The 23,404-nt window shown below is 48.8% G+C and overlaps 1 protein-coding gene across 5 annotated transcripts in view; it reads right to left on the bottom strand.

Moving 5' to 3' along the window:
• Window positions 1-23,404, bottom strand: part of DEPDC5 (DEP domain containing 5, GATOR1 subcomplex subunit) — a 48,587-nt gene that overhangs the window by 23,595 nt on the left and 1,588 nt on the right. For 4 of the 5 annotated variants that reach the window (XM_061602718.1, XM_061602721.1, XM_061602717.1 and 1 more), the window contains exons 2-24: window positions 22,944-23,068; window positions 21,672-21,759; window positions 20,846-20,892; window positions 19,836-19,921; window positions 18,829-18,912; window positions 17,884-17,933; window positions 16,908-16,977; window positions 16,606-16,684; window positions 16,270-16,331; window positions 15,809-15,878; window positions 14,400-14,472; window positions 13,765-13,868; window positions 12,130-12,204; window positions 11,210-11,344; window positions 10,221-10,282; window positions 9,500-9,573; window positions 8,804-8,873; window positions 8,099-8,135; window positions 7,725-7,845; window positions 5,008-5,234; window positions 3,524-3,730; window positions 2,087-2,222; window positions 337-434 (exon numbers count right to left, since the gene is read on the bottom strand). In XM_061602718.1, the coding sequence (XP_061458702.1) occupies window positions 337-434; window positions 2,087-2,222; window positions 3,524-3,730; window positions 5,008-5,234; window positions 7,725-7,845; window positions 8,099-8,135; window positions 8,804-8,873; window positions 9,500-9,573; window positions 10,221-10,282; window positions 11,210-11,344; window positions 12,130-12,204; window positions 13,765-13,868; window positions 14,400-14,472; window positions 15,809-15,878; window positions 16,270-16,331; window positions 16,606-16,684; window positions 16,908-16,977; window positions 17,884-17,933; window positions 18,829-18,912; window positions 19,836-19,921; window positions 20,846-20,892; window positions 21,672-21,759; window positions 22,944-23,001 (2,113 nt within the window). In that variant the 5' untranslated portion in view covers window positions 23,002-23,068. The remainder of the gene's footprint in view (window positions 1-336; window positions 435-2,086; window positions 2,223-3,523; window positions 3,731-5,007; window positions 5,235-7,724; window positions 7,846-8,098; window positions 8,136-8,803; window positions 8,874-9,499; window positions 9,574-10,220; window positions 10,283-11,209; window positions 11,345-12,129; window positions 12,205-13,764; window positions 13,869-14,399; window positions 14,473-15,808; window positions 15,879-16,269; window positions 16,332-16,605; window positions 16,685-16,907; window positions 16,978-17,883; window positions 17,934-18,828; window positions 18,913-19,835; window positions 19,922-20,845; window positions 20,893-21,671; window positions 21,760-22,943; window positions 23,069-23,404) is intronic. The other variant, XM_061602720.1, reaches the window with a different exon arrangement.

The raw sequence follows: 23,404 nt of genomic DNA, 5'->3' as shown, positions 1-23,404 counted from the left end.
TAAAAAGACTTGTCTTGTGCGAGCACCACTTCCCATAAGAAATACAGGCCAATTTTTAAGAAGCTGATGTAATGCGGAGCCTGCAAGCCGGAAGAAGAGACCAGCCAAGGCTCATCTTGCAATCAGCCCCTGCCAAGGCCACCTGCCATTTGGGGTGTGCAAGGAACATTAACTACACGTATAAGGCTCACAGGTCCTGCAATCTGCTCTTCGGTGCTAGATGCGGCACACACAGCCATGCTTATTTTGTGGCTGAGACCAAGACAGTCTGGGAAGAGTCCCCCATAGTCACAATCACCTGCCCACAACCCTCCTAATGCTGCTTCCTGTTCTCACCTGCGCTGTGGCTACCAGTCAGCTGGTGGGGATAATCTTCCATCCCACTGAAGCTCAAGAAGGAAGGGCTGTCATCTGGATGCCAAGGAACTCCGTGCCTGGAGAAAAAGAAAGAGGGATTTGCGCGTTAACTTCAGGGAAGCAGAAAAGTGCCCCCCGCCCCATCCTGCACGGACTTGGGGAAAGGGTTTTGTCATCCAGGGCCTCAGAGAGGGAGAGGGACAGAGATAAATAAAATAAAAACAAAGGTCAACTACTGAAAAAGGCAATGGCTTGTCCAGTGTCACCATTTAAAAAAAAATTGTCTCCACCCAAATGAGCTACATCCTTTTATGAATAATTATCCCTAAGCTGCCTCAAAATCTGCGAGGCACTGAGCAGGAGACAAAAACAAGGAGCAGGCCCTCTGCGCACAACCTTAAGTAAGGGAGGGCATAAGAAGGAAGCAAGGGAAGGGGCAAACAGCAGGGCTAATGGTGGGAAGTGGGGGAAATCAGATCACGGGGCAAAAGCCAAGAAATCCAAGATGAAAACCAGAAGTGGGGGAGGGAATCTTCAGGCGCTTCTTGCAGGAAGAAGAGGATCATGGGAACACAGGAAGCAGCCTTACACGGTGTCAGGCCATTTGCTCAGCACTGCCTGCACTGCCTGGCAGCAGCGGCTCTTCAGGGTTCCAGGCAGGAGTCTCTCCCAGCCCTACCCAGAGATGCTGCCGGGGACTGGACCTTGGGACCCTCTGCATGCTAGGCGGATGCCCTACCGCTCAGCTATGGCTCTTGCGAAGCAGATAAATATTTGGGAACATTCTGGGCATAAGGAGCAGCAAGGGAAAAAAAGACAAATACAGGCGAGAGTGCACGGAACAGATGGCTTCCTGCAAGTCAGCTAGCATTAAGAGGCGGATACGAGGGAAGCAGAGGATGCATTTAGAGCTGCTTTCCCAAACTCCCCGACAGCTGAGGCACGGGGGTTTAATGCGTTAAAACTGAGTCACACCCCAAAATGGTTTGGCACATGAGTTAAGAAGGACCTGTCCCCTAAGTGTCTCTGCATGAGTCCCTGTTCAGAGTGTGCTCTTGTGTGGAGGGAGCCTAGCCCAGAGGTTTGAGAATAACCAAATACTCAGATGTAGAGGATGCAGAGAACCAGATGTACCGGCTTCTTGAGAAACACAGTATGTCCTGCAGGCCCAGAGCAGCTAACAGCAGCTTGATTGATTGATGGTTTTAAGGTCACTCAGTGACTTGCTTGCTGCTGCGTGAACGTCTTAAATGGCCCCATTAAGAACATTTGCTGCATGCGCACAATGCACAGACAGCTCCGCTGAGTAAGCAGGAAACCAGAGACTGGAAGGGAATCAGCCGCCCAGAGAATCTCCAGGCACGGATGGCAATCGATAACTTCAGCGGCTGTATTTTAAACGGGGCTAATGGAAAAGACTCCAGACTTTGATAGATTAGTCCTTGCCAATGTGGCGCCCTCTAGATGTTTTGGACTACAACTCCCATCAGCCCCTGGCAGCATGGCTGAGGCTGACGGGAACCGTAGTCCAAAAATGGCCTACCTGGCTGGGGATGGTGGGAGTTGTAGCCCAAACATTGGTTATTTATTTACTGAATTTATATCCTTCCTCCCAGAAGGAGCCCAGGACGGCAGGTTAATGTGGGAGGGACCACAGTCTTGCTATGGCGAGGAGCCAACACTTGCAAGCTCCCAACAAGTCCCTGCCGCTCCCTTTGGGTGGCCTCACCTCCCCGCTGCCTCCTGGTAGGCCAGCTCCAACAGTTCGGCCGAGGAGTGGGTCCAGTCCCGCTGCCCGTTGCCCTGCATCTCCGCCATGTTCTGCCGCGTCTGGTGGTGGATCTGGATTGCTTCCCCAGAAGGACCTGCCCAGGCAGATGTTAATTGTCGGATGATTTGCCACCCGCACCTCTCCAGTCCTTTCCCCACATCCCAAAAAGACTCTGCAAAGCCACAGGGGATGCAGGCCAGTGGTTTCCTTCCATTCATTACTAAAAATTGCCCAGAGGGGTGGCACACTTTACAACCCCTGATCTGTTCCCACTACCGGCTTTTCTGCATGAAAACATATGCCTCATTAAATGGGTTACATGATTGGGGTGGAGCAAACCTAACAATCACCAAGAGATCATCTAGTCCACCCTTCCCCAACCTGGTAACTTCCAGCTGTTTTGTATCATAACTCCCATGAGCCCCAGCTAGCTCGGCCATGTTGGCTGGGGCTGATGGGAACTATAGTCCAAAACATCTGGAGGATTCCAGGCCGGGGAAGGTTTAGACATCTTTTCCAGTACCGATGTCTCTAACTGGGAGCAGCATTGCAAGGCCTCAGGCAGGGAGAGGGATTTTCCCACTCAGCTCTCTGAGACTAGCCTGGGGAGTTGTGCATGGGCTCTGCTGAGCCATAGGTCCCTTTAGGGTATCAGATGCAGGCACGCCAACAAACCCACGCACACAGACAATACACCTGTGGATGGCATGCACCACAAGGCAAAAGTGTCCCAGATCGAAAAGAAACCCAGACCTGCAGTCAAAGGCAGCAGCTGGAGACTGACTGAACACAAGGACATCATACTGGGTCAGGCCAGAGGGGGCCCACCAGGTCCAGCCTCCTGTCCTCACAGTGGCCAGCCAGATGCCCCAAAGGGAAGCCACAAGCAGGACTGAGAGCATTAGCAACTCTCTCCCCACTCGCAATGCCCAGCAAGGGGCATCAAGAAGCAGAACATAGCCATCATGGCTAGTAGCCACTGATAGCCTTTATTCTCCATGAATTTGTCTAATCCTCTTTTGAAGCCATCCAAGTTGGTGGCCGTCGAATCCCACAGTTTAACTCTGCGCTGCATGCAGAAGTCCTTCCTTCTGTCTGTCCTGAATCTTCCAACATTCAGCTTCGCTGGATGGCCCTGAGTCCTAATCTTATGCAGGAGAAAAAGTCTTATCCGCTTTCTCCACACCATGCATTATTTTAAACACATCCCCCGCTTACTCCCTTCCCCCAAAAAACAAAAGCTCCCTTATAGGAGAGTTGCTCCAGCCCCATAATCATTTTAATAATAAATCTGCCCCGCCTCCAACTCCAGAGGAAATACGTAAGCATTGTGGCTAGTAGCGATCGATACAGCCTTGCCCTCCATCAAGCAAGTCAAATAAGCTAGCCGCTTACCCACAGGGAAGGTGTGCATCCAGCGCCTCCGATTGGATGTGAGCTTCATGGGCATCCGGGAGGGGGCGAAGGGGTTGATGAGGGCCCTCTGTGGTGCATATCCCCCAGCGGAACGGACGTGCAGCATAGACTCTGCGCTGCCCACGTGGAACCTTCCAGGAGCGCTCGAGTCTCGCTGCTGGGGCTCCATCATATTCTCAAGAGCATCTGCAACAACGAAGAACTCTGCATGAACAGGAAATCCCTTGAGCACGTTAAGAGCCAGCCTTGCCGCCAGGCAAGTTAAGGCAGTCGACTCAGGCGGCAGATCTGGTTCCTGCATTGAGCAGGGGGTTGGACTTGATGGCCTTATAGGCCCCTTCCAACTCACTATTCTATGATTCTATGATCTGTGGTGCCGCAGTCGGAGATGGACATGCTCCCAATGAGGTTTATGCAGAACATCTTCGTAGTGGATTGTGCCCATGTGAAGGAAGGGGTGGGGTGGCCGGTTGCATTTCCTGACTCGGGCACCCAAACGTCCTTGGCATTGCAAGCACGGGCAAAGGAAGGAAAAAGACCAGTCTGCCTAGCAGCGTATTTGGGAGCAAGAAATCCGAGTCGAGGGCAGCAGAGGGTTCTAGGGTGGCGTGGTAGTCACTGATGCTCATGTTTATATGGCATTTAAATACTTCACGATCTTTGGGAGGGGTGGGGTGGCGGTCTGCCTTCAGAACGACCCTCTGAGGTCTGCAGTACCAGCAGCTGAGAAGGAATCCCCTGAACCTAAAGTCCAGCTCCCTAATCGTGAAGCATTCTGTGCCTCAAGGGGATACTTTTTAAGGAAGATCCTTAAAATAAGACAAAGAAAAGCTGTTGAGAGACAGTAAGAGAGCTTTGGCTATGGGGTGGTATATAAATGTAATAAATAAATAAAGAAATCCAGTTGGGAAAATGGCCATAATTCCCCCCCTCCCTGGTTAGAGGCTACAAGTGGGGGGTTCCCAAGGGACTCCCCAATGAAGCCAATTCCTTTAAACAATTTAACAAGCAGGGCAGAGAAGAAGGCCAGCTGTGGCACGTGCTGACATTTGGAGAGGGTATAAAGAGGGCAAGGACACCCAAGGCGAGGCAGGCATTGTGGGAACTTTGTAATGAGCCGAGGCAAGGAGGGAGAGGGCAACTCAGGAGGTGACGTCTCTCGGGGGCCAGCCCAGAACAATCCACAAGAAGACAAGGCAGAAGTGAGAAATGTGGACAGCAGAGACTTGGAGGAAGGAGACGAGAGGCAGGGTCAGGAGACACAGAAGGGCCAAAGGAAGCCACAGCGGGGTGGGGGGACGAGAACACAAGAAAAAGCAGGGCCCTTCCGCTCTCTCTGTCTCTCTCTGTGTGTCTGTGTGTGTTAAAAAACCACAAAACCTTCCATTAAAGAAAGAAGCCCCAAACAGTGATACGTTGAAAAGGAGTGAAGCTTCCCCTTTCACTCCTGGCCTCATCCTGACCTCGGGTGCTGGTGTAGCCCAAAGAGCTGCTGACTTCGTACTGGAGGTGCAGGTGTGGGCGTGGGATCAGCAGGATGTTGGAGATCTTGCCCAGGGAGCTGTCGTCAGAAGCCTGGCCCCGCCCCTCCTCGGACGGCAAGGGGCGGCTCTGCAGGGAAGGGCTGGAGGAGACATCATAGGAGCTGGAGCTCTTCCGGGGGCGGCTCTCTCGTTCCCGCACGGACCGGCTGGAGAACCCACAGCAGGGGGAGGGAGGAGGAGGAAAAAGAGAAAGAGAGAGGCCCAGCTGCAGTCACTTCACACAAGCCCAGGACAAGCCTTTTGGCAATTAAGGGGAAAAAAAACTTTTTACAAGCGACTAAGGCCCTTAGCTGACCTAGACATTTAAAGCAGCATTATACCACTTTAAGCAGCTATGGCATCCCCCCAAAGAATCCTGGGAACTGTAGTTTGTTCAAGGTGCTGAGAGTTGTTAGGAGATTCCTGGGAAGATAAATTGTTGGTTAAATCCCTTTGGAAACTGTAGCTCTGTGAGGTGAGGAGGGGGTCTCCTAACAACTCTCAGCACCCTTAACAAAGTACAGTCCCCAAGATTCTTTCGGGGAAGTCATGGCTGTTTAAAGTGATGCTTTAAATGTATAGTGCAGAAGGGGCCTAAACGGGAGTCTCCAATTAACTGAATAACCCTTTTTTTAAAGAACAAAATGTTAAATTTGATGTAAGTACTTTTAAAAATTATCTTTTAACAACAGCCAAAAATATTTGAACTAATATGTAATTGGGGGGGAAGATTTAAATCTGTAGTTTAAATCTTCCATTCCAACAAATTCAAAGGTTTATTTGCAAGTTGTGTGCATTGAAATAATTCTAAACATTTGACAAGAAAGGTCAATTCAATGGTCCAGCTCAGACAATCACATAAACCAGCCCTTCCTCCCTTGCTCTCCTCTGTCACATGTGCAGGAAGACACCAAAAACTTCTACTTTAAGAACCACAGTTCCACTTTATTATCTAAAAAAATATTTTATTGTTATTATCTAAAATTTATTCGACGCCTATCTGGCAGGACAGCCTGTCACTCTAGGCGACATACAAAGGGATAAAAATACAAAAACAACATCAACATAAAAATCAACATAATAAAAATACTGTTCACATAAGACCCCAAAAATCAGACCACCCCCTTAGCCACCTAACTGTGGCATGTTCATTCATCTGACTGTACAAAAAGCCATGTCTTCAACTGCCTCCGGAAACCCAAAAGTGAAGGGGCTAAGCGAGGATCAACTGGTAAGGTGTTTCATAGCGTGGGAGCTACAATGGAGAAGGCTTTAGATCTAGTACCACTTAATCTGGCCACCCTGATAGATGGAACCACAAAAAGTCTAGCAGCTGAGGACCTCCTACGCCCATCTGCTCCAAGAAGAGAGTTTGTTCTTCAAATAGATTGGGCCAGCATCAAAAAAGGACTTATAAGTTAAAGCTAGTATTTTAAACTTCACCCGCAACACTATCAGGAGCCAATGAAGTTCCCGAAGGATTGGGGTGATGTGTTCTCTCCTATGGCAGCCCTTAATGAGTCGTGCCACCGTATTCTGGCCAAGCTGAAGCCTACGCAAAGTTCCCAAAGGGAGACCAGCATATAGAGCATTACAGTAGTCCAGACGGGAAAGAACCAAGGCACTGACTACAGTTGGTAAAAGATGCTTTGGGAGGTAGGGGCAGATTTTGCGAATGAGGGACAGGTGGTAGAGTGCAGTCCGACAAACTGCCGCTATCTGAGCCTCCATCGTCAGTTGGGAGTCCAGGATGACACCCAGACTTCGGACTTGGTCACTCAAGGGAACAGAAACTTGGTTGAAAGTCACTTGAGTTATTCCTAGTTTGGACCGATCACCTACCAAGAGGATCTCAGTTTTATCAGAGTTTAGCCGCAGTTTGTTCTTAAACATCCATTCCCCTATTAGTTCCAGCCCTTTAGTCAGTTGTGTTACAGCAGCCTGTGGGGAAGATTTAAAAGACAAGTAGATTTGGGTATCATCTGCATACTGATGAAATTGCAGACCCATACTACGAATAAAGTCACCCAACGGTTTGATGTAAATGTTAAAGAGCATTGGGGCAAGAATCGAGCCTTGTGGCACGCCACAATCTAGCGGCCACAATTCCGAGATCTCATCCCCCAATGCTACTCTTTGGGTTCTCCCGCTAAGATACGAGCGGAACCAACGCAGGACATCTCCTTGAATGCCCATGGTCATTAAACGATCTAAAAGAATGTTGTGATCGACCGTATCAAAGGCTGCTGACAGATCGAGAAGAGCGAGGAAGGTATATTCTCCTCTATCTAAGGCTCCCCAAACTCACAGAACTGTGGTTTGCTCAAACCACAGTCAGTTAATAAATGAGGCGCTGAAACCACTGGATTGCTTCCCAGAGTTTGGACAGGGCACAGAACTATGGTTTGTTCTCACAGTGAAAGGGAAAGTTTTCATTTTGCACTTCACGTTGCCTGCATCGTCAGCCAGACATGGCTGAATGAGCTCACGGCTGAACAGAAGCAAGCACAACCGCAGACAGGAAGCCCAGTTGAAAGATAGTTAAGCTGCCTTTGAAAAATCTACTCACTTATTTGCAAAGGCTGCTCCATCTTTATTCCAGGCCAGCGTCTGCATTACTGAATCTGGCTCACTGCCACCCACGCAAGCTTGTTTACCTGAAGGTGGCGCAACGCTGCGCTCTGGACGGGCCGGGCAGACGGAAGACTTGGGCATCGTAGCCGTCATAATCCACTTGAATGGGGAGAGCGTTCTCTGTCTCTTTCGGGGCCGCTAAGGCTGGAAAGCAGTGACATCGTGCTATTCACTTGGGCAGCTTTTAAAGGACTGGGCCTCAGCCCTTGGGCAAAACAGCGTAAGAACATAAGAACCTGCCCCACTGGGTCAGGCGAAAGGGAGTTTATCTAGTACAGCACCCAGATGCCTCTTTGCAAGCAGGACCTGAAGGCAACAGCAGCACCCTCCCCACTTGCGATTCCCAGCGGAAGATGGAACCCTTTAAAACTAGCAACAATGGAGGATAATTACTCACAAGAATCCTTGCTGCTTTTTCCTTTTTCACTCTGTGGCTGGAATCCAACGGGCACACACACCGCAAAGGAGAGAAAACATCAGAAATGCAAGTTAGCTTTGGCCATTTGTGAGTGGCAGACTCAGACCAAGAATAGTTTGGCAATTCATCTGGACACCCAAACTGCCTCCCCCCCCCGACAGTCGCACCCTGAAGTGCTTGGTGTGTTCTCAATGTTTTTATATTTAATTATTGTAATTTTTACCAAGAAGCAACTCCCACATTTCATACACCAGCCAAAGTAAATAAAAAAGATTCATCTGGCTGGCTGAGGTCCCCCGTAACAAAAACTGGATTCGTATAGCTGTCCACTGTGATGGCATGACTCAGCTAAGGAGAGACGGGAGGCGGGGGAAGAGTCAAGGGAAATGCTCTTTCTGCAGAGGTTGCCAGTACAACACCCGCAGGTGCCAAGGTGCCCACGCCAGTAAATATCCCCCCAAATTCAACAATGCATGAGAGACTGTTTGCTCTTCCTGCTTCCTTCCTGTTTGCACTGGCCCAGCCTCTCCTACACACCTCCATGGCAGCCACTTTCTGTTATGCCGCACCCCATGGCAGCCACTTTGTGACTGGTGCCCACGGCACCTTCTCAAAATTCGGAATTTTGAATGTGCCTACTGGCCCTAAAATGTGGGTGACCACTGTCTTACAGGGACCACTTACTTTCCTGGCAGCCAGCTTGATCCGTGGAGTGAAGCTGTTACACTGGAGCTGGCTCTTGGAGGCGTAGAAACTGAAAAAGGAGGAAGAGAATGGCTCAGTTTGCTTGCAATGCTAAACCGTGGCTTAACCAGTACGTGCACGGACTGGAAAACGCCAGAGTAAGATGCTGGTTCGCACGTTAGCTCGCTCTCCGTTCTCCTCTGGGAAGGTGATTTGGTGGTAGTGTTTCTTTTCATGTCCCCCTCATATCAACAAACCAGAGCTTGTAGTCTACAACCAAGTGGCCAAGTTCAAAACTAGCCGACTTCGGACTGAGGCTCCTGAAGCTGGCTTGCTGAACTGGCCAGCATTTGTTATAAACTACAATTGCTGGTTCACATACAACGACAAGCTGAGATTAGGGGAATACGAAACTAAGCTCCTTCTGCGTTTCAAGGAGAAAAACGATGCAGGAAGCACCGGGAGAGCTTTGCTGCAGCAGTAGCAGCCGCTGCCGCCCCAGACAGGAAAAGCAGAAAGCAGCAATGGACTTCCCAGGACTGCTGCTGGGGAGGGGGGGAGGGAGACAGCCGCGCTCCCTGGCCTTGAGCTCAAGGACTGAAACTAGAGGAGGAGGAGGAGGAGGGAGGGCGGCCCCACTCCAACACCACCCAAGGGGGAGCCTCAGCTGCCACCGTTCCAACGTCAGGCGCGTACCTGTGGTTGATCCAGTGAGGTATGTTGTAGTCATCCCCCAAGCGAGAGTCTCCAGGACTGCAGCGATTGTGTAGCTAAGAGGAGATTTGAAAAAGGACATAATGCTGTCTAGATGCTTCTCGCAGGAAGTTTCTGCTGCATTTTGGGAATCCAGGAGTATGCCCTGCAAGCGAAGAACCTGGAACTCGATGCAGAGGCTTGTGGTCAAAGGAGTCATTGTGTGAAGTGAACGGCTTCTGCTCCCGCAATGGAACTTCCCTTCCTCCCCCCTGCATGTCCCCCCTGCACCCCAGTGCTCTGCAGGGGTCACACAAGGGAAGAGGAAGTTTTGCTGCATGAGCAGACGTCATTCCGCTGGCTCAATGGCCTCCACTGGAGTCAGCCCAGAAGCTGGCAGCCTGGAGATCCTTAGCCTTCATTTCAAACAGCCTTCCCTAACCTGCTGCCCTCCAGATGTTTTGGGATACAACTCCCATCGCTCTCAGCCAGCGCAGCCATATGCTGCTGGGAGTTGCAGTCTAAAACATCTGGAGGGCACCAGGTTGGGGAAGGCTAATATAGAAGGAAAAAACTCCTAGTCCTCATTGTTTTGGAGAGGTCTGAGAACAGGCATCATGGAAACAAGCCTGCCTTCCGGCACACACTCTGGAAGCAGAATTTTGCAAGCATACGCCTTTTTATTTAACTGGCTGGATGTACTTCCCCCCACCCCACCCCTTACCTTGAACAGGGGCACAGCATGGAGGGGCTGCTCTCCCATGCACACCAAGTCCACCCCGATCCCTGTGGGTGCAAGAAGCAAATACAGGTGAGGAAAGGGTTGGGGAAGTGTTGCCAATAGCGACGGGCAGTCCAACTGCTCCAGGTTTAAGGGGTTTTTGCTTGCGATCCCAAGGAGTCTTGGTGCATCACATGAAATACAACTTATACAGGGGAGGCTTTGGAAGGAGAAACCAGGGGTGCCCTGCAGCCAACACAGGTTTTGCATTCACGTTAGAAGAAGCCTCACTTAGGAAAACAACACCCTTTTATTTGGAGAAAACCTTTCTGGGTTCTACCCGGCAACATAAAAAGAGAAGGTCTTCACTAGACAAACTAAGAAGCGATCTGTGCCGATTCCGGCTGCAGGAGGTGGGGAGTCACTTGTCTGAAAGTTCCTACATAGGGAGGGGAATCTCCCTGCAGACAGAAAATCAGCATGCCAGGGAGAAAGGGTTGGTTCAGCCTTCTCCCTGGCAAACTGTTCTTCTATACATAGGGACAAGGAGAGCATTCAGATATGCAGCTGGTCACCAGCAATGAACACTTTACCGCTTGGTTACCCTTCACTTGTTTAACAAATGCCTCCTAAACAAAGAAAAAGAATAAATGATTTTATGATCTCATTTTCCAAAGGGCCCTACCCAAATGCACACGTGACAAAGAGGACATCTTTGCATTTTGGAAGTACTCTCAAGTGGGAAAGAATACATGTAGGAAGCCGCCTTACGCAGAGTCAGACCACTGGTCCACCTGGCTCTGCATCCCCAGGAGTGGCCCTCAGGATGATGCTGAACAGCAGCCCTCCAGGGTTTACTACAAGGGTCTCTCACAGCCCTCCCTGGAAATGCCACTGGGGACTGAACTTGGGACCTTTTGCAAGCAAAGCAGATGCTCTAACCACTGAGACATACAGCCTTCCCCCACAGACTGTTACTAACACAATCTTACCATTATCGATCATGCGTTGTTTGGTCAAGATCATGAGAAGCCGGTCCACTTCAAAGACCCCTACGCCAGGTGTGATGACGACGGACATCTGCCCTGTTCGGTCAAAGTTCCGATTGATGTAATGTTTGTCGAACACTAAAACGGATAAAAAGTCAGGATCAAAAACAGGCAATGTTTTACAAAGAATATCCTTTTCAGCTTTCTAGATGGTCTATTGTACAGCTCACCACATTATATAAGCTTATATGGAACAGTTAACATTTGGGCATTCAATAGGTTTCAAGCAATGATCTGTCGGTTTCACTACTGAAGAGGCTCTCCTGATGATTAATTACCCCCATTTACAGCCCTCAACTGTTATTTCAAGAGGTGGACCAAAATTCCCTCCCACTTTTGCATGGGGGGGAACACGTGTGTGGGATTTGGGGCTGCTTCAGACGGCGGACAAAGTTGCCATGCTGGCTGGGGTCGAGGACAGTTATAGGCCTAAACATCTGGAGGGCACCAGGATGGGGAAGGCTAGTGTAGACTTCAGGTGAGTACTGGGTGCCTCACAAGGGCCACTCTCAGTTCACAGGAGGCAACGAGGAAGGAAGCCCAACAGGCCAAGGCCAGCACCCCACATTCGCTGAGCATGAAAACCAGAAATATAACAGAACCCTCTGCCACACACAGGAATTCCACACCAAAGGTGCAGCAGTTCCTTGGAGGAAAAATCAACAGGAAAGAAGTTCCCCAAGGAGAGCAATTTTGAATACCGCTGAAATATCTCATCAGTCAGAACTGAGACAGTTACTGGCCTTTTCCAGCCCGGTCTATCCTGCAAGAACAGGCAACGTTCGTATTAGAAGGAGCCGGGTGAACAGTCTTGCCCAGACACACGTTGCTAGAGCGGAACAAGATTATACCCCCCGACTCACCATTGAATGACAGATTTATGGCCTCCAAATAATTTCCTTGAGCAGAGGTGGAATTGTACCCCGGAGGGAAGCCCTCTAGATGTTAATTGCAAAGGGGACGGGAGGGAGGAAAGGAGAGAGATCTTCATATTTTGGCTAGAACTCTAGAAGCCAATTTTTATTATTTATTTACTTGACAAACTAAGAACATAAGAAGAGCCTGTCTGCTGGGTCAGACCAATGGCCCACCTAGTCCAGCATCCTGTCCTCAGAGCGGCCAACAGGATGCCTCTTCCCAGAAGCCCACAAGCAGGATTTGTGAGCAACCCTCCCCATCTGCGATTCCCAGCAACTTCCTCTGGCACTGGAGGTAGAGCTAACAGCCATATCCTCCATGATTTTGCTTAATCTCACTTTAAAGTTGGTAGCCCTCACTACTGGCTTACATCTCTACCTTTCCCACCCCACCCTTCAGCATTCCTGCTCCTAGGACAGCTAAGTATAAACACCGCTAAAATTACAAAGCGGATATGCCAGAACGGTAACAGCATGAAAAACACAGCAGCAAAATAAAACCAAGCTCAAACAAGGTTTAAAAACAGTAGGGAAAATGTAAAGGGGGAGGGTTTGCCTGGCACCAGAAAGACATGAGAGCTGGTGCCAGGTGAGCCTCCTTGGGGAGGGCATTCCCCAGGCAGGGCGTCACAGCCTACAAGGCCCCCTCCACGTTAGCCTGACCTCTGATGGTGGGGACTCTCAGAAGAGGGGCTCTGAAGACTGCCTTCATGGTAGGGCATGGAGGGTGCAGGGAAGTTGGGGGTTCTCATGGACTGCAAGCCAATTTTTGCTTTTCAATATCTGCTCAAGAGGTGGGTGCAATGGTAGCATTTTCCCCACCACCCAAACTTTCCCAGAGGACAGGAAAGGTCAGTAACCAAGACTGGACCTGCAGAAGGCTACTGGTCAGCGAGAACCCTGCTGGCAACCCTGACAGCCTCTCGGATGCAGATCGGGCTTGAAAGGAAGAGGGCAAGCAAGCCTCCCTTGGAAGGAGCAGGCAGGCCTTCGGGCTAACCTCTCAAAAGGCAGGGACATCTTTTTATACTCCAGCTTCAAACTGACTCAGCAAAAGGTATCATCTCACCCGCTCTGAATTTCCTCCACAAGTCAGGAAGGTGCAGCACCTTCCCTGGCTTGCCTCCTGGCCGAATCCAGAAAAGACAGGCGACCCAACTCCTTCGCAAAGCACCCCCTTAGCAAAGTTGTGAGCTCCCTCGGGCCGACGGAGCTGTGCTGATGGCCAGGGGAGGGCGATGAGTGCCTTGCTGTGCGTGCTGTGGACCCCCCAGGCCTGAGCACTGCCACAGGGAGGCTTACTGCAGGCCCTGCTTACCTGATGACCTCCAGGGGTTTTGGACTACAACTCCCATCAGTCCCAGCCAGCCCAGGTGCATGATGCTGGGGCTGATGGGAGCTGTAGTCCAAAACATCCAGAGGGTGCCAGTTTAGGGAAGGCTGGCTTGCTATGACAAAGCCCAACAGCCTTTTCACCAGCTGCACAAGTTACACCAACCGCATCTAGACTGCTGTATTCATTTTGCAATTCTAACAACCACCCTAAGCAATAATACAGTAAAAATAACAGCAGCGCCTCACCTGCCTGCTCTAAGCGCACCAGGACAGGGTACTGGATGAAGAGCTTCTTGATGGTTATGAGCAAGGAGGTCCACTCCTCTCGCCTCTCGTTCTGGACCACCACCCTGTAAAGAACCACGGGGGCGACTGGGTAACAGAGCAACGAAACCAGTACAGTCCCTTGCAGAGAACGAAAGGATATGAGGATGGAAAGGGCAGGCGGGCTAGAGATGGGGGCGGAGGGAATGAATCACAGGCAAGGGACTGCAATCATTTATCCAAACACTTGAATTCTGCGGAATTCAAATTGTGATACAATAAAATACAATATATAAGAAATAAAAGAGGCAAAACAAACCATTAAAAACTATACGGCATCTAGGACAGTACATTACAATTGCTACAACAAGCAGAAAAATCATTATGTTTTGGACTACAACTCCCATCAGTCCTGGCCAGCACGGCTGTATGATGCTGGGGCCAAGACCCTCAGCAGTTTTTGAAGTTTGGGAACTACTGGCTTAAGACAGCTGTAAACATGAATTCAGCAAATGGCAATATAGAGGAAAATCGGATGATTTTTCCAGAATAGTAGCAAGTTGCTAGTTCTCAGGGTTATGACACTCCATGAAAGATGGATCACATCGGAAACCTACTTGTAAAAATCTTCATAGAATCTTCCTTCGTGATCCTGCTGAATTGAGGAGCGCTGCATCTCCGGAAATTCATCTAAAATAGACAGAGGCAAGATGAAAGATAAGTCCTGTGGGACCCTAGAAGCCTGCTGTAAGGTTCGCTGAATGCATGCCAGCAGTATTCAAAGACAATTATCTGCAAAAGCACTTGCCCAGAACATCTGCGAGGGTGACTGACCCTCCCCACTTTGGAGAGTAGTGACTGAGCCAATATGATGAGGTGTGTGTGGGGTGTGTGTGTGAGATGATGATGAGAGGCAAACTAGGGGGCTGGTTGCGTGGCCCAGTGGGGCATGGTGGTGACAAGTGTTGGACTAGGACCTGGGAGAGTTCGAGTCCCCACTCAGCCATGAAGTTCACTGTGGGTGACCCTGGGCCAGTCCCTGCCTCTCAGCCTAACCTACCTCACAGGGTTGTTATGGGGATTAAATGAGGAGGGGGAGAAGCATGCATGCCACCTTGAGCTCCTTGGGGAAAAGATGGGATATAAGTGCAATAGATAATAATAAAATAATAATGGGTTCCGTCAGCCAGATTAAGTTGTATCAGTTTTGAAAATGCTTTCTATGCTGTTACAGTATTAGGGGGAAACCGGATTTTTATTTATTTATTTATTATTTAATTTAATTTATATACCGCCCTAAGCCCGAAGGCTCTCTGGGCGGTGTACAAAAAGACGTCACAGCTGGCTAGAATCTAATCCTTGGCTAACAAGGCCAACCAGAATTTGGTCATGTATGAGATGACTTGCAGTTTGCTGAACCAGCCGCAGTTTAAAACAAACCGTGGCATAGCACTATGTGCAAATACAGACTTCTTCTGGAATTTGAATCACCAGTTAACAAGAACGTAAGAAAGATGGACCAGGGCAAAGGTGGCCCATCTGCTCCAGCATCCTGTCCTCACAGAGGCAAAGGCCTGTTGCTGCTCTGTGGCCATGCGCTGCTAATAGGAAGGACACTCACCCCACGGAGGGGAGACTGGCACAGGCCACCAGCTGTGAAGCCAGCTCTCAAAGGAGAGGCTCCTCTAGGTACATTTGGTATTACCACATATTGGGTTGAGTGGAGGCACTAATTACATGCAGTCAGCTGTTCCTTTTAGTTTCTGCTCAGTTATATGCAAAGGCTGCATAACCAGGAAATGATGACGCACACACCTAAGGCGTGTCTTTGATCTGGAATTAGGACAGAAGTGGGGGGCGGGGTGGGGAATGCTGACTGCATGGAATCCCTCTTATGGTAAGCGATCAACACCTCCAGCTTCTAATGAGCCCACAATGCCCAGAGAGGGAAGGAGGGAGGAAGAGAGCAGCCCCCTTACAAGTGGAAGGAGGAAGGCAGAGAAACACTTGCCCTGTGGCTACTTACTTGAGGACTTGGCATCATAGAATGTTCTAGAAAAGAGGACCACTGTCACTTCATGGCTGCAGTTCTTCTCCTGACCAAGAGGAAAGCAAGGAGGTGAAAACTCTGCCCAAAGCCAGCCCCAAGTCACATACCTCATGGGACCCCCAACACGTGGCATCTGCACACACACGCCACATTCACACAAACAAAGCCTTGACAAACTGCATATGCTCTTTAGTGCCTGGTCTCAATGAGAGAGAACCTAACAGTGGGGCCAGGAATCGGACATCTTGCTAGATTTGAACACCTTCCGACGGAACCTAAGGCCTTCTGAATCACTTGTTGAGGGGAATGTGACCAGAGCAAGGCCCTCTCCAAGGACAACCACAGGACGACCCTGGCCAACAGAGCAACAATGCATCATGGTCACAAAAGGGACCATGCTCTCCATTCCACTGCTGCAGCCAAAGGCACAGCATTACCTTCCACTTGGTGAAGAGATCAGCAAGGAAGCCATTCACAGCTTTCTCAAAGTAAAGGTCCCCTGTGGAAGACGAACCACAACAACAACAAAAAGGGACAATTAGTTATTTATGTTGCACGAAACGCTACTGCTGCAACCAGCGTCCCAGGAGCTGTTCAACAGGGGAGGGGCACTATCTGAGTGGCAGAGGACAGTTTTGCACGTGGAAGGGCCTGGGTTTTATCTCCAGCCTCTACAGTGAAAAAGGCTCTCAGGAGGATGGACTGGGGAAAAGCTCTCTGAGCCACAGACCCTCCCCAGGCAGTCCTCTGGGAAGGCTCTTGTTTCTCCATACCATAGATGTCAAAATCCCACATTTCACAGCTCATCTGGATGAAGATATAAACCATGGCAGAGGTTGAGCGGAACACCACCTGCAAGACACACAGACACAGAGCATCGTCAGCCAGGAACTGTAGGGAGCTCAACTGGAACAAACAATGAGCTCATCTGTTAATTCAAGGCCATTATTCTGAATCAGCCCACCCTCCCCCCATACACATGAGGAAGGGAGAGTCAGGGTGATCTTCTCGCTCACTGTCTTCAGCTGACTCTCACGTCACTTTGGAAACGAAAGAAAAGGATAAAGAATCCTACCCGGGTGTCTTCACTGATGTAGCCACAGGTGACCTTCTCACTTTTAACCCACAGTTCACCTGCCTGAGCCCTAGGAGCAAGCCAAGGGAAAGAACATCACACTCTCGGAAAAGGCTGCGGGCGTGAAAACCGGCATCGCTACCGGCTGGCCCGGCCTGCAAGACAGCAGCAGGACCAGCCGCTGTCCAAGGGCTTTGGGTGAACGAAAAGGGAAATGCTTTTTCAGGCCCCAGATGTAGCTTTGCAGCCATTTCTCAAATATTGCAACTATGCTTGTCAACTAAATTTTTAACTTGAGGATATCATCTGCCTGATTAATCAATTTATCAGTTACATTCAAACTGATTTCCTTATTATCAAAGCCTTTTCCAGCTCCTGCCTGTACCTGGGAATGTGATTTAGGGAATTAGTAACCTGCTGGTATGGGGTGGGGGTGGGGTCATTTCATGATTATTCTTTCCTTTTGTTACTTATACAAAAGCAAACAAACACTTGCCCAGCTAAGAACTCAATTCATGGCTAGGTTCTTTGAGGTCCCTTTCCCTAGGAAGAGTCTAGGGAAAAGTCTGCCTTGGGAACTAGTGGGCCTTTCTTTGCTGGACGTTTTTCAGCAAAAGCTGGATACCAATCAATGTTGGAAGCTATAGCTGGCAGGATTCATGAGTGGAGCACAAGGCTGGCTCCAATGGTGCAGTGGGGTGGTGAATCGGCCCCAGTGAATCCACAAAGCACTTTGGACAGTGCCTTGAAAGTTCACACTAAAACCTAGAGTGGATTCACTGCCCCACTGGTGTTGGAGCCACCAGCCTCCGCTGTCAAAATGCCTTCCAGCTCTAGAATTCTACAATTCTATGTTTATAACTATGGGACAAACATAATTATTCCTGGTGCAGCCAGATTTCTATCATAAGCACTTCCTGGAGAGAAGGGCGATATGGTAGAGAGCGAACAAAGGGTGGGGGGGCTGGATACTCACCGAATACCTGCAAATTCCACCTTCTGAGTGACATACGCACAGGTACCAACCTAGGAGTATTTGGTTTACAAGAAGAAAGGGGAAATAGCCATTAGCATGAGAGGCAGTTAAAATTTGCAGGAGACAACAGTTCTTCCTACCTCCTATGTTCAGCACTTCGGAGAGAGAGAGCGTGTGCAAATTTCTAGTGCTTGTGGCTGAATTTGAAAACTTTTAGACCTTTTTTATTAAAGGCCTAGAAGCCAGGACTCTCAGGGCACAGGCAGTCACATAGGTGCCTCTTCCTTTGCTTGGATATAGCCTATTTCTGCCAAAACCCATTTCTGCACAGCCTTGCATCCCTCAACTCAGACCCTAACAAAAAACTCTCAAGTTGCACACCTTGGGTGGAAAACCTTGTCAGCCTGAGGGCTGCATTCCCTCATGAAAAATCTTTCAGGGGTCACATGCCAGTGGTGGGTGTGGCTAGAGGCAAAAATGGGAGCAGACAACTGTAAAAGTGGGCAGGGCAACAGATGTGACTCTTTGGACAGCAGCCTGAATTCCAGCCAAGCAAAACTGGGAGGCTTCTACATCCAGACACACAACTCTCCATCTGGGCAAACAGGAGACATTATCCCAGCTCAAAGACACATTCAAGCCAGACGAAAGGACTTGAGGAGGGCTCAGAGCAGGGCTGATCAGGTGTATGGCCTGGGGAGAATCCAGAGGGCCACATTTTGCCTATGGGCCCTATGTCCCCCACTTCTGTTCTACACAACCCCCCCCAGCTGTGGTCTCATGCCAAGGCCTCCAGTTTCACAGTAACATACTCTAATGTCAAAATCAGTCAAAATCTGGGTTGCTTAAAAGGGATTCAGAGTGGCAGGTCAAGCCCGTGACCACCCAGCGGTGGGAATGAACAGAGCGTCATGTTCTCTCCCCGACTGGAAGCAACATCCTCACCAGACTCTTCTTCAGCCGCCACATATCGCCACGCCCAATATACTGATCCTTGAACGTCAGCTCCACCAAATCAAGGGTCACATCCTAAAAGAGAGTGGGGGAGGAAGGTGGTGACAGCATCCTGGGGACTCTACACTCCAAAGCACCCAACATTTGCTCCCGTGGAGGACTGGCAGCTGGAAACGGCGGGCTCTTTGACTGCAAGCAAAAGCTCTTCTGCTGTTGCTTTTAGCTTGATATACTTTTCATTTCTTGGCAAAAAAAGTTTTATTAGGAAGCCAGTATAGGTGTGTAGTCCCCATTCCAAAAGTGCTGAGGTGCTGTCTATTTCAGGGCATAACTTATTTCACGTTTTAGCTTGATATATACTGCACCCTTCGCCAATCTCATTGATCCCACAGCAGGTAATCACCCACTTCAGCCAGTCTGTTGCTCCCCTGAACATCATCAACCCTGAGTATTGGTTTTAAAGTCTGCTTTTACAGCTACATTTTTCATGAATATTTTATATTATCTTATATAACCAGCTTAGAGGGTTTTTTATTTTATTAAGCTGTATATAAATCTTGTTAAATTAAAAAAAATGAGTAAGTGAACCCCTTGGGCCAATCCTAGCTAACATTGGGCAGATAAGGTCACCTGTTGCATTATGCAGCAAGTACCCAAAAATGTGCTCCTGTGCCCATCTTGCTGACAGTGGACAGGTAGGAAGGTGTCTCACCTCAGTTTTGGACAAAGCATTCAGAGCTGGGAAAGGGCCCGCCTGCTCAAGGCCAGCTGCCCTACAGCGAGGTGTAGGAAACTTCAGAGCAACAGTCCAAGCTCTGCTATACTCCTGCTAGAACTGCAGGCACCCAAGCAGAAGTCAACTTTGCAAAAGGTGTTGAAATGCCTCCACAAAGCAAATCTATCTGCTTTTGCAAACTGAAGCGGGATAAAATTCCCACGTCCCTAGCAATGGACCAGATGGAAATGCCTCACAGTAAAGCCCGCGACGTCACAAATACCTTTGGGTCAACAACATTCACGTGGACATCCTGGTAGGGTCTAAGTCGGAACACCTGAGCAACCGTCTGATCTACACTTATGGTTTCTGTGAAAAGAAGGAAATGCTGGGTGATTGGGAAGAAATGGATCCTGATGGACTCATCCCAGCATAGACTTCACGGTGGATCTCCGGGAAAGTCACAGGAGAAGGTGTTGACTGCATCACTCCTAGCCATGAAGAGCTGACTGAGAACAGCCAACACTTTTGATTGATTATACTGCATTAAGAATCAGAAAACCAATCAATCAAAAATAATCTTAATCCACCATCAACAGAAAAATGGTCACCTTACCAGAGCTTGGAAAAGTTACTTTTTTGAACTACAACTCCCATCAGCCGCAGCCAGCATGGCCACTGGATTGGGCTGATGGGAGTTGTAGTTCAAGAAAGTAACTTTTCCAAGCTCTGCCTGAAGCCATAGATAAAAACAAGCTATGGTTTTATGTTAACGAGAAGTGTGCTGGTGCATGCGCCGGAAAAGTTCTTGCTCCATTCCTTCCTGGCTCCCGCTCAGCCACGGATGGAACAAGCCTGGTTTATGGTTATGTCTAAACAGGCTCATGGTTTGTTGCCCCAAAATGAAACTGCAAGCAGTAATCCAAGAACAAATCTTGGTTTGTTTGTGGTACATTTGACCCCAACAATTGACAGCGGTTTAACAGTATAAAGTCATCATATTATAACCCAATACAGCCTTCTGAACCACAATTCAAAGGTGGAGCAGATCCTGTGAAAGCAACGCCAACACTTGCATTAACTTATGATAAATATAATGAAATAATAGATCATTTATATTTCAGAATATATAATACCAGTCAGTATTTGGTAAAAAATATCCAATGCGAACACCAACTCCAATCAGGAAACCACCTTTAAGCTAGAGTATCTAGAACTGCTTACTGCAGTTGTATCCGCCACCCCCATTAAATACCCCAATAACAGTTTCCAAGACAGGGGCTGGAACCCTACCTTTCTGTAAATCCTCCTTAAGTGACTTCACTTGCAGGAGCAGAGGGCTGAAACACAAGAGAGATAAACAGTCACGTGAACCAGGCCTCTGCTGTACACTCCAAGAAGCTTAAATGTTTTAATGTGCCCCCAACCATTACCACGCTGCAGTTCAACAAAGCATCCTGGCCCCCTCAAAGATCGGTATCTAAGTTATACTTTTACTTCAAGATCAGTACTGGGTGACCAGAAGCTAAAACGATTTCAGGGTGGGGAGGAGAGGATGCAGCAATGATGATGCCAAAAGCACACTAAATGATTGGCTTCAATGCTACACCTCTCCACAGGCCCTACTACACATGGTCAGGGCCACAATCAAAGACCTGCCCCTCCCAGGGAGAACAGCAACTAACCTCCATGAACAGAGTCTCCCAAGCAAGGCCAAAGCCCTTCCCCCTAGGAAGGTCTGGCTCTTGTGGTTTGGGAGGTGTAGTTAGGAATACAGAGGAACTAATGCATGATCCCAAGAGGATCCTAACTTGTACTGAGCAGATGAATGTGGCCCAGTAGCCTCAGTGCAGCAGGATGCCTGCCTGGCATCCCTTGCCCCAAGCAAGCATTCCCCCCCCGTGCCCAGTGGTTCTGGAGATTCCTGCCCCAAAACCAGAGTACACAAACAAAGGGGTAACAGCCAGCATCTACAACATAAATAAACACAGACATACAGCCCTCCCTCACAAAGTCCTGCTGAGTCTGCAAAGGTGGTCCCTTATCATGCACGGTATCCCAAAGTTGATATATGCAGAAGGGCTGGAGGGATGTCCAGCCCAAGCACAATGGGATTCACCTGTATTCATCATTGGGGTGTGCAATTTCCACGATGTCCCCCAGCTTGATCTGAAGAAATACTTTGGGGTTCACCACAAGCTCATCATCTGAAAGAAGAAGAAAAAATAGCGAGGTGGGGTTATAAATTGGCTGAGTAACCATCATGGGGACGTTGGGCTGTTTTGCTCTTTACAGCAGTAACTGCAGCATTTCCAGATTGCTGAGAATTTGTTTCAATAAATGGGCAGTTTCAAGTCATTGGTTCAGGTCACACATCACATTAAACCATACTAGGGTTTAATGCTAGTGCACGCTCCTCCAAAATTCCTGGGGTGCTCCTTCCCTGCTGCTGCTGCGTTGCAGCTGAAACAAGCCAGACTCTGACATGTCGCGTGGTCTGGGCTCATGGTTTGTTTCCTCCAAACAAACCACAAGCAGTAAGTCATGAATGAATCTTGGTTAGTGCCTGTGGTTTGTTTGAAGGAAACAAACCATGACCCACATTTGGACAATACAACCAGCTAGATTCTGGCTTGTTTCATCCATGGTGAAGCAGCGAAATGAATGGCATGGGAGGGCCACAGGAGCTTTTGAGCAGTGGGCACCAGCAGACTGCTCATTCACATTAAAACATGGTTTGTTGACACTATGGTTTACTGAAGCATGAGAAAGTGTCTGCAATTGCCACTCAAGCCTCAAATGCTGGAAGAGGGCTGCCTGGGAAGAAAAAGATGAACAAAGCTTTTAAGAGAACTGATGTAGGGAAGGAGCTGAGAGCATAAGCTGTGGGCCCAGGTTCAAACCTTGCCTCAGCAACAAAGTGACTAGGCAAGCCACCATGTCTCCATCTTACTCCCCCACTGACCTGCTACATGGGGCTAATCACCCAGGCTTATGACAAAGATTCCTGAAACAACAATCCCAACGTATGTACTAGGGAGGAGTTTCACATAAAACATGCCTATGGTTCCACTCCCCTGAACTCCCAAAGTGTCCTTTACAAACGCCAAGAATTCATGGAGTTGCATCCAATGTTAGTCTTATTCTGAATAGACAGAGAGCCCATTAATTTCAGTGGGTCTATGCTGGGTAGGATTTAGTTGACTACAGCCCATGAGCATTATTGTTAAGATGGGAACCAGGCACCTTGCAAGGCTGCCCTAAAGCGCCTTGGGGTGGTCTAGAGGCTGATTGCTCCTCCACCTCCTCAATAATGGAAGAATGTTTATTCTGTTACCCTTTCAGCACTAAGGGCCCTGTGGCCATTTCCACCTTCTCCAAAGCTACTGACCACTGCTTCCAAATCCCTTCTTGTGTATGACGAGCTTGTAGACCTTGTTGGTTTTCATCTTGAATTCTGAATCCTTGTTCTTCTCAGGTATTAGAAACCAGTCATTTAACCAACATCTTGCTGTTCTGCAGAATAAAAGCAAGCAAAGCATTCAAAACCACAAACCACAAACCATTCTACATCACAAGGAAAACAACCTGACGGCCCGGCTAAAAAAAAAAAAAGCACAGCCACCGAAAGCCCACATAGTATTATTTTATTAATTTCCAGAGGGATAGCCACGTTAGTCTGTTGCAGGAAAGGAAAAACCAACAGGACCCTGGGGTTAGGGACATTAAAAACAAACAAGCTTCTTACGGCATCATAAGCTTTTGTGGGCTAAGTCCACTTCATCCGATGCAAGATGAAATGGGCTCTAGACCACAAAGATTAATATCGCAAGAAATGTGGTACTCCTCATA

The sequence above is a fragment of the Rhineura floridana genome, chromosome 19 (genome assembly GCF_030035675.1).
Source record: "Rhineura floridana isolate rRhiFlo1 chromosome 19, rRhiFlo1.hap2, whole genome shotgun sequence".
NCBI classification, from domain to species: domain Eukaryota; kingdom Metazoa; phylum Chordata; class Lepidosauria; order Squamata; family Rhineuridae; genus Rhineura; species Rhineura floridana.
The sequence above is the reverse complement of the archived record's forward strand: the minus strand, read 5'-3'. Positions and strand labels throughout refer to the sequence as shown.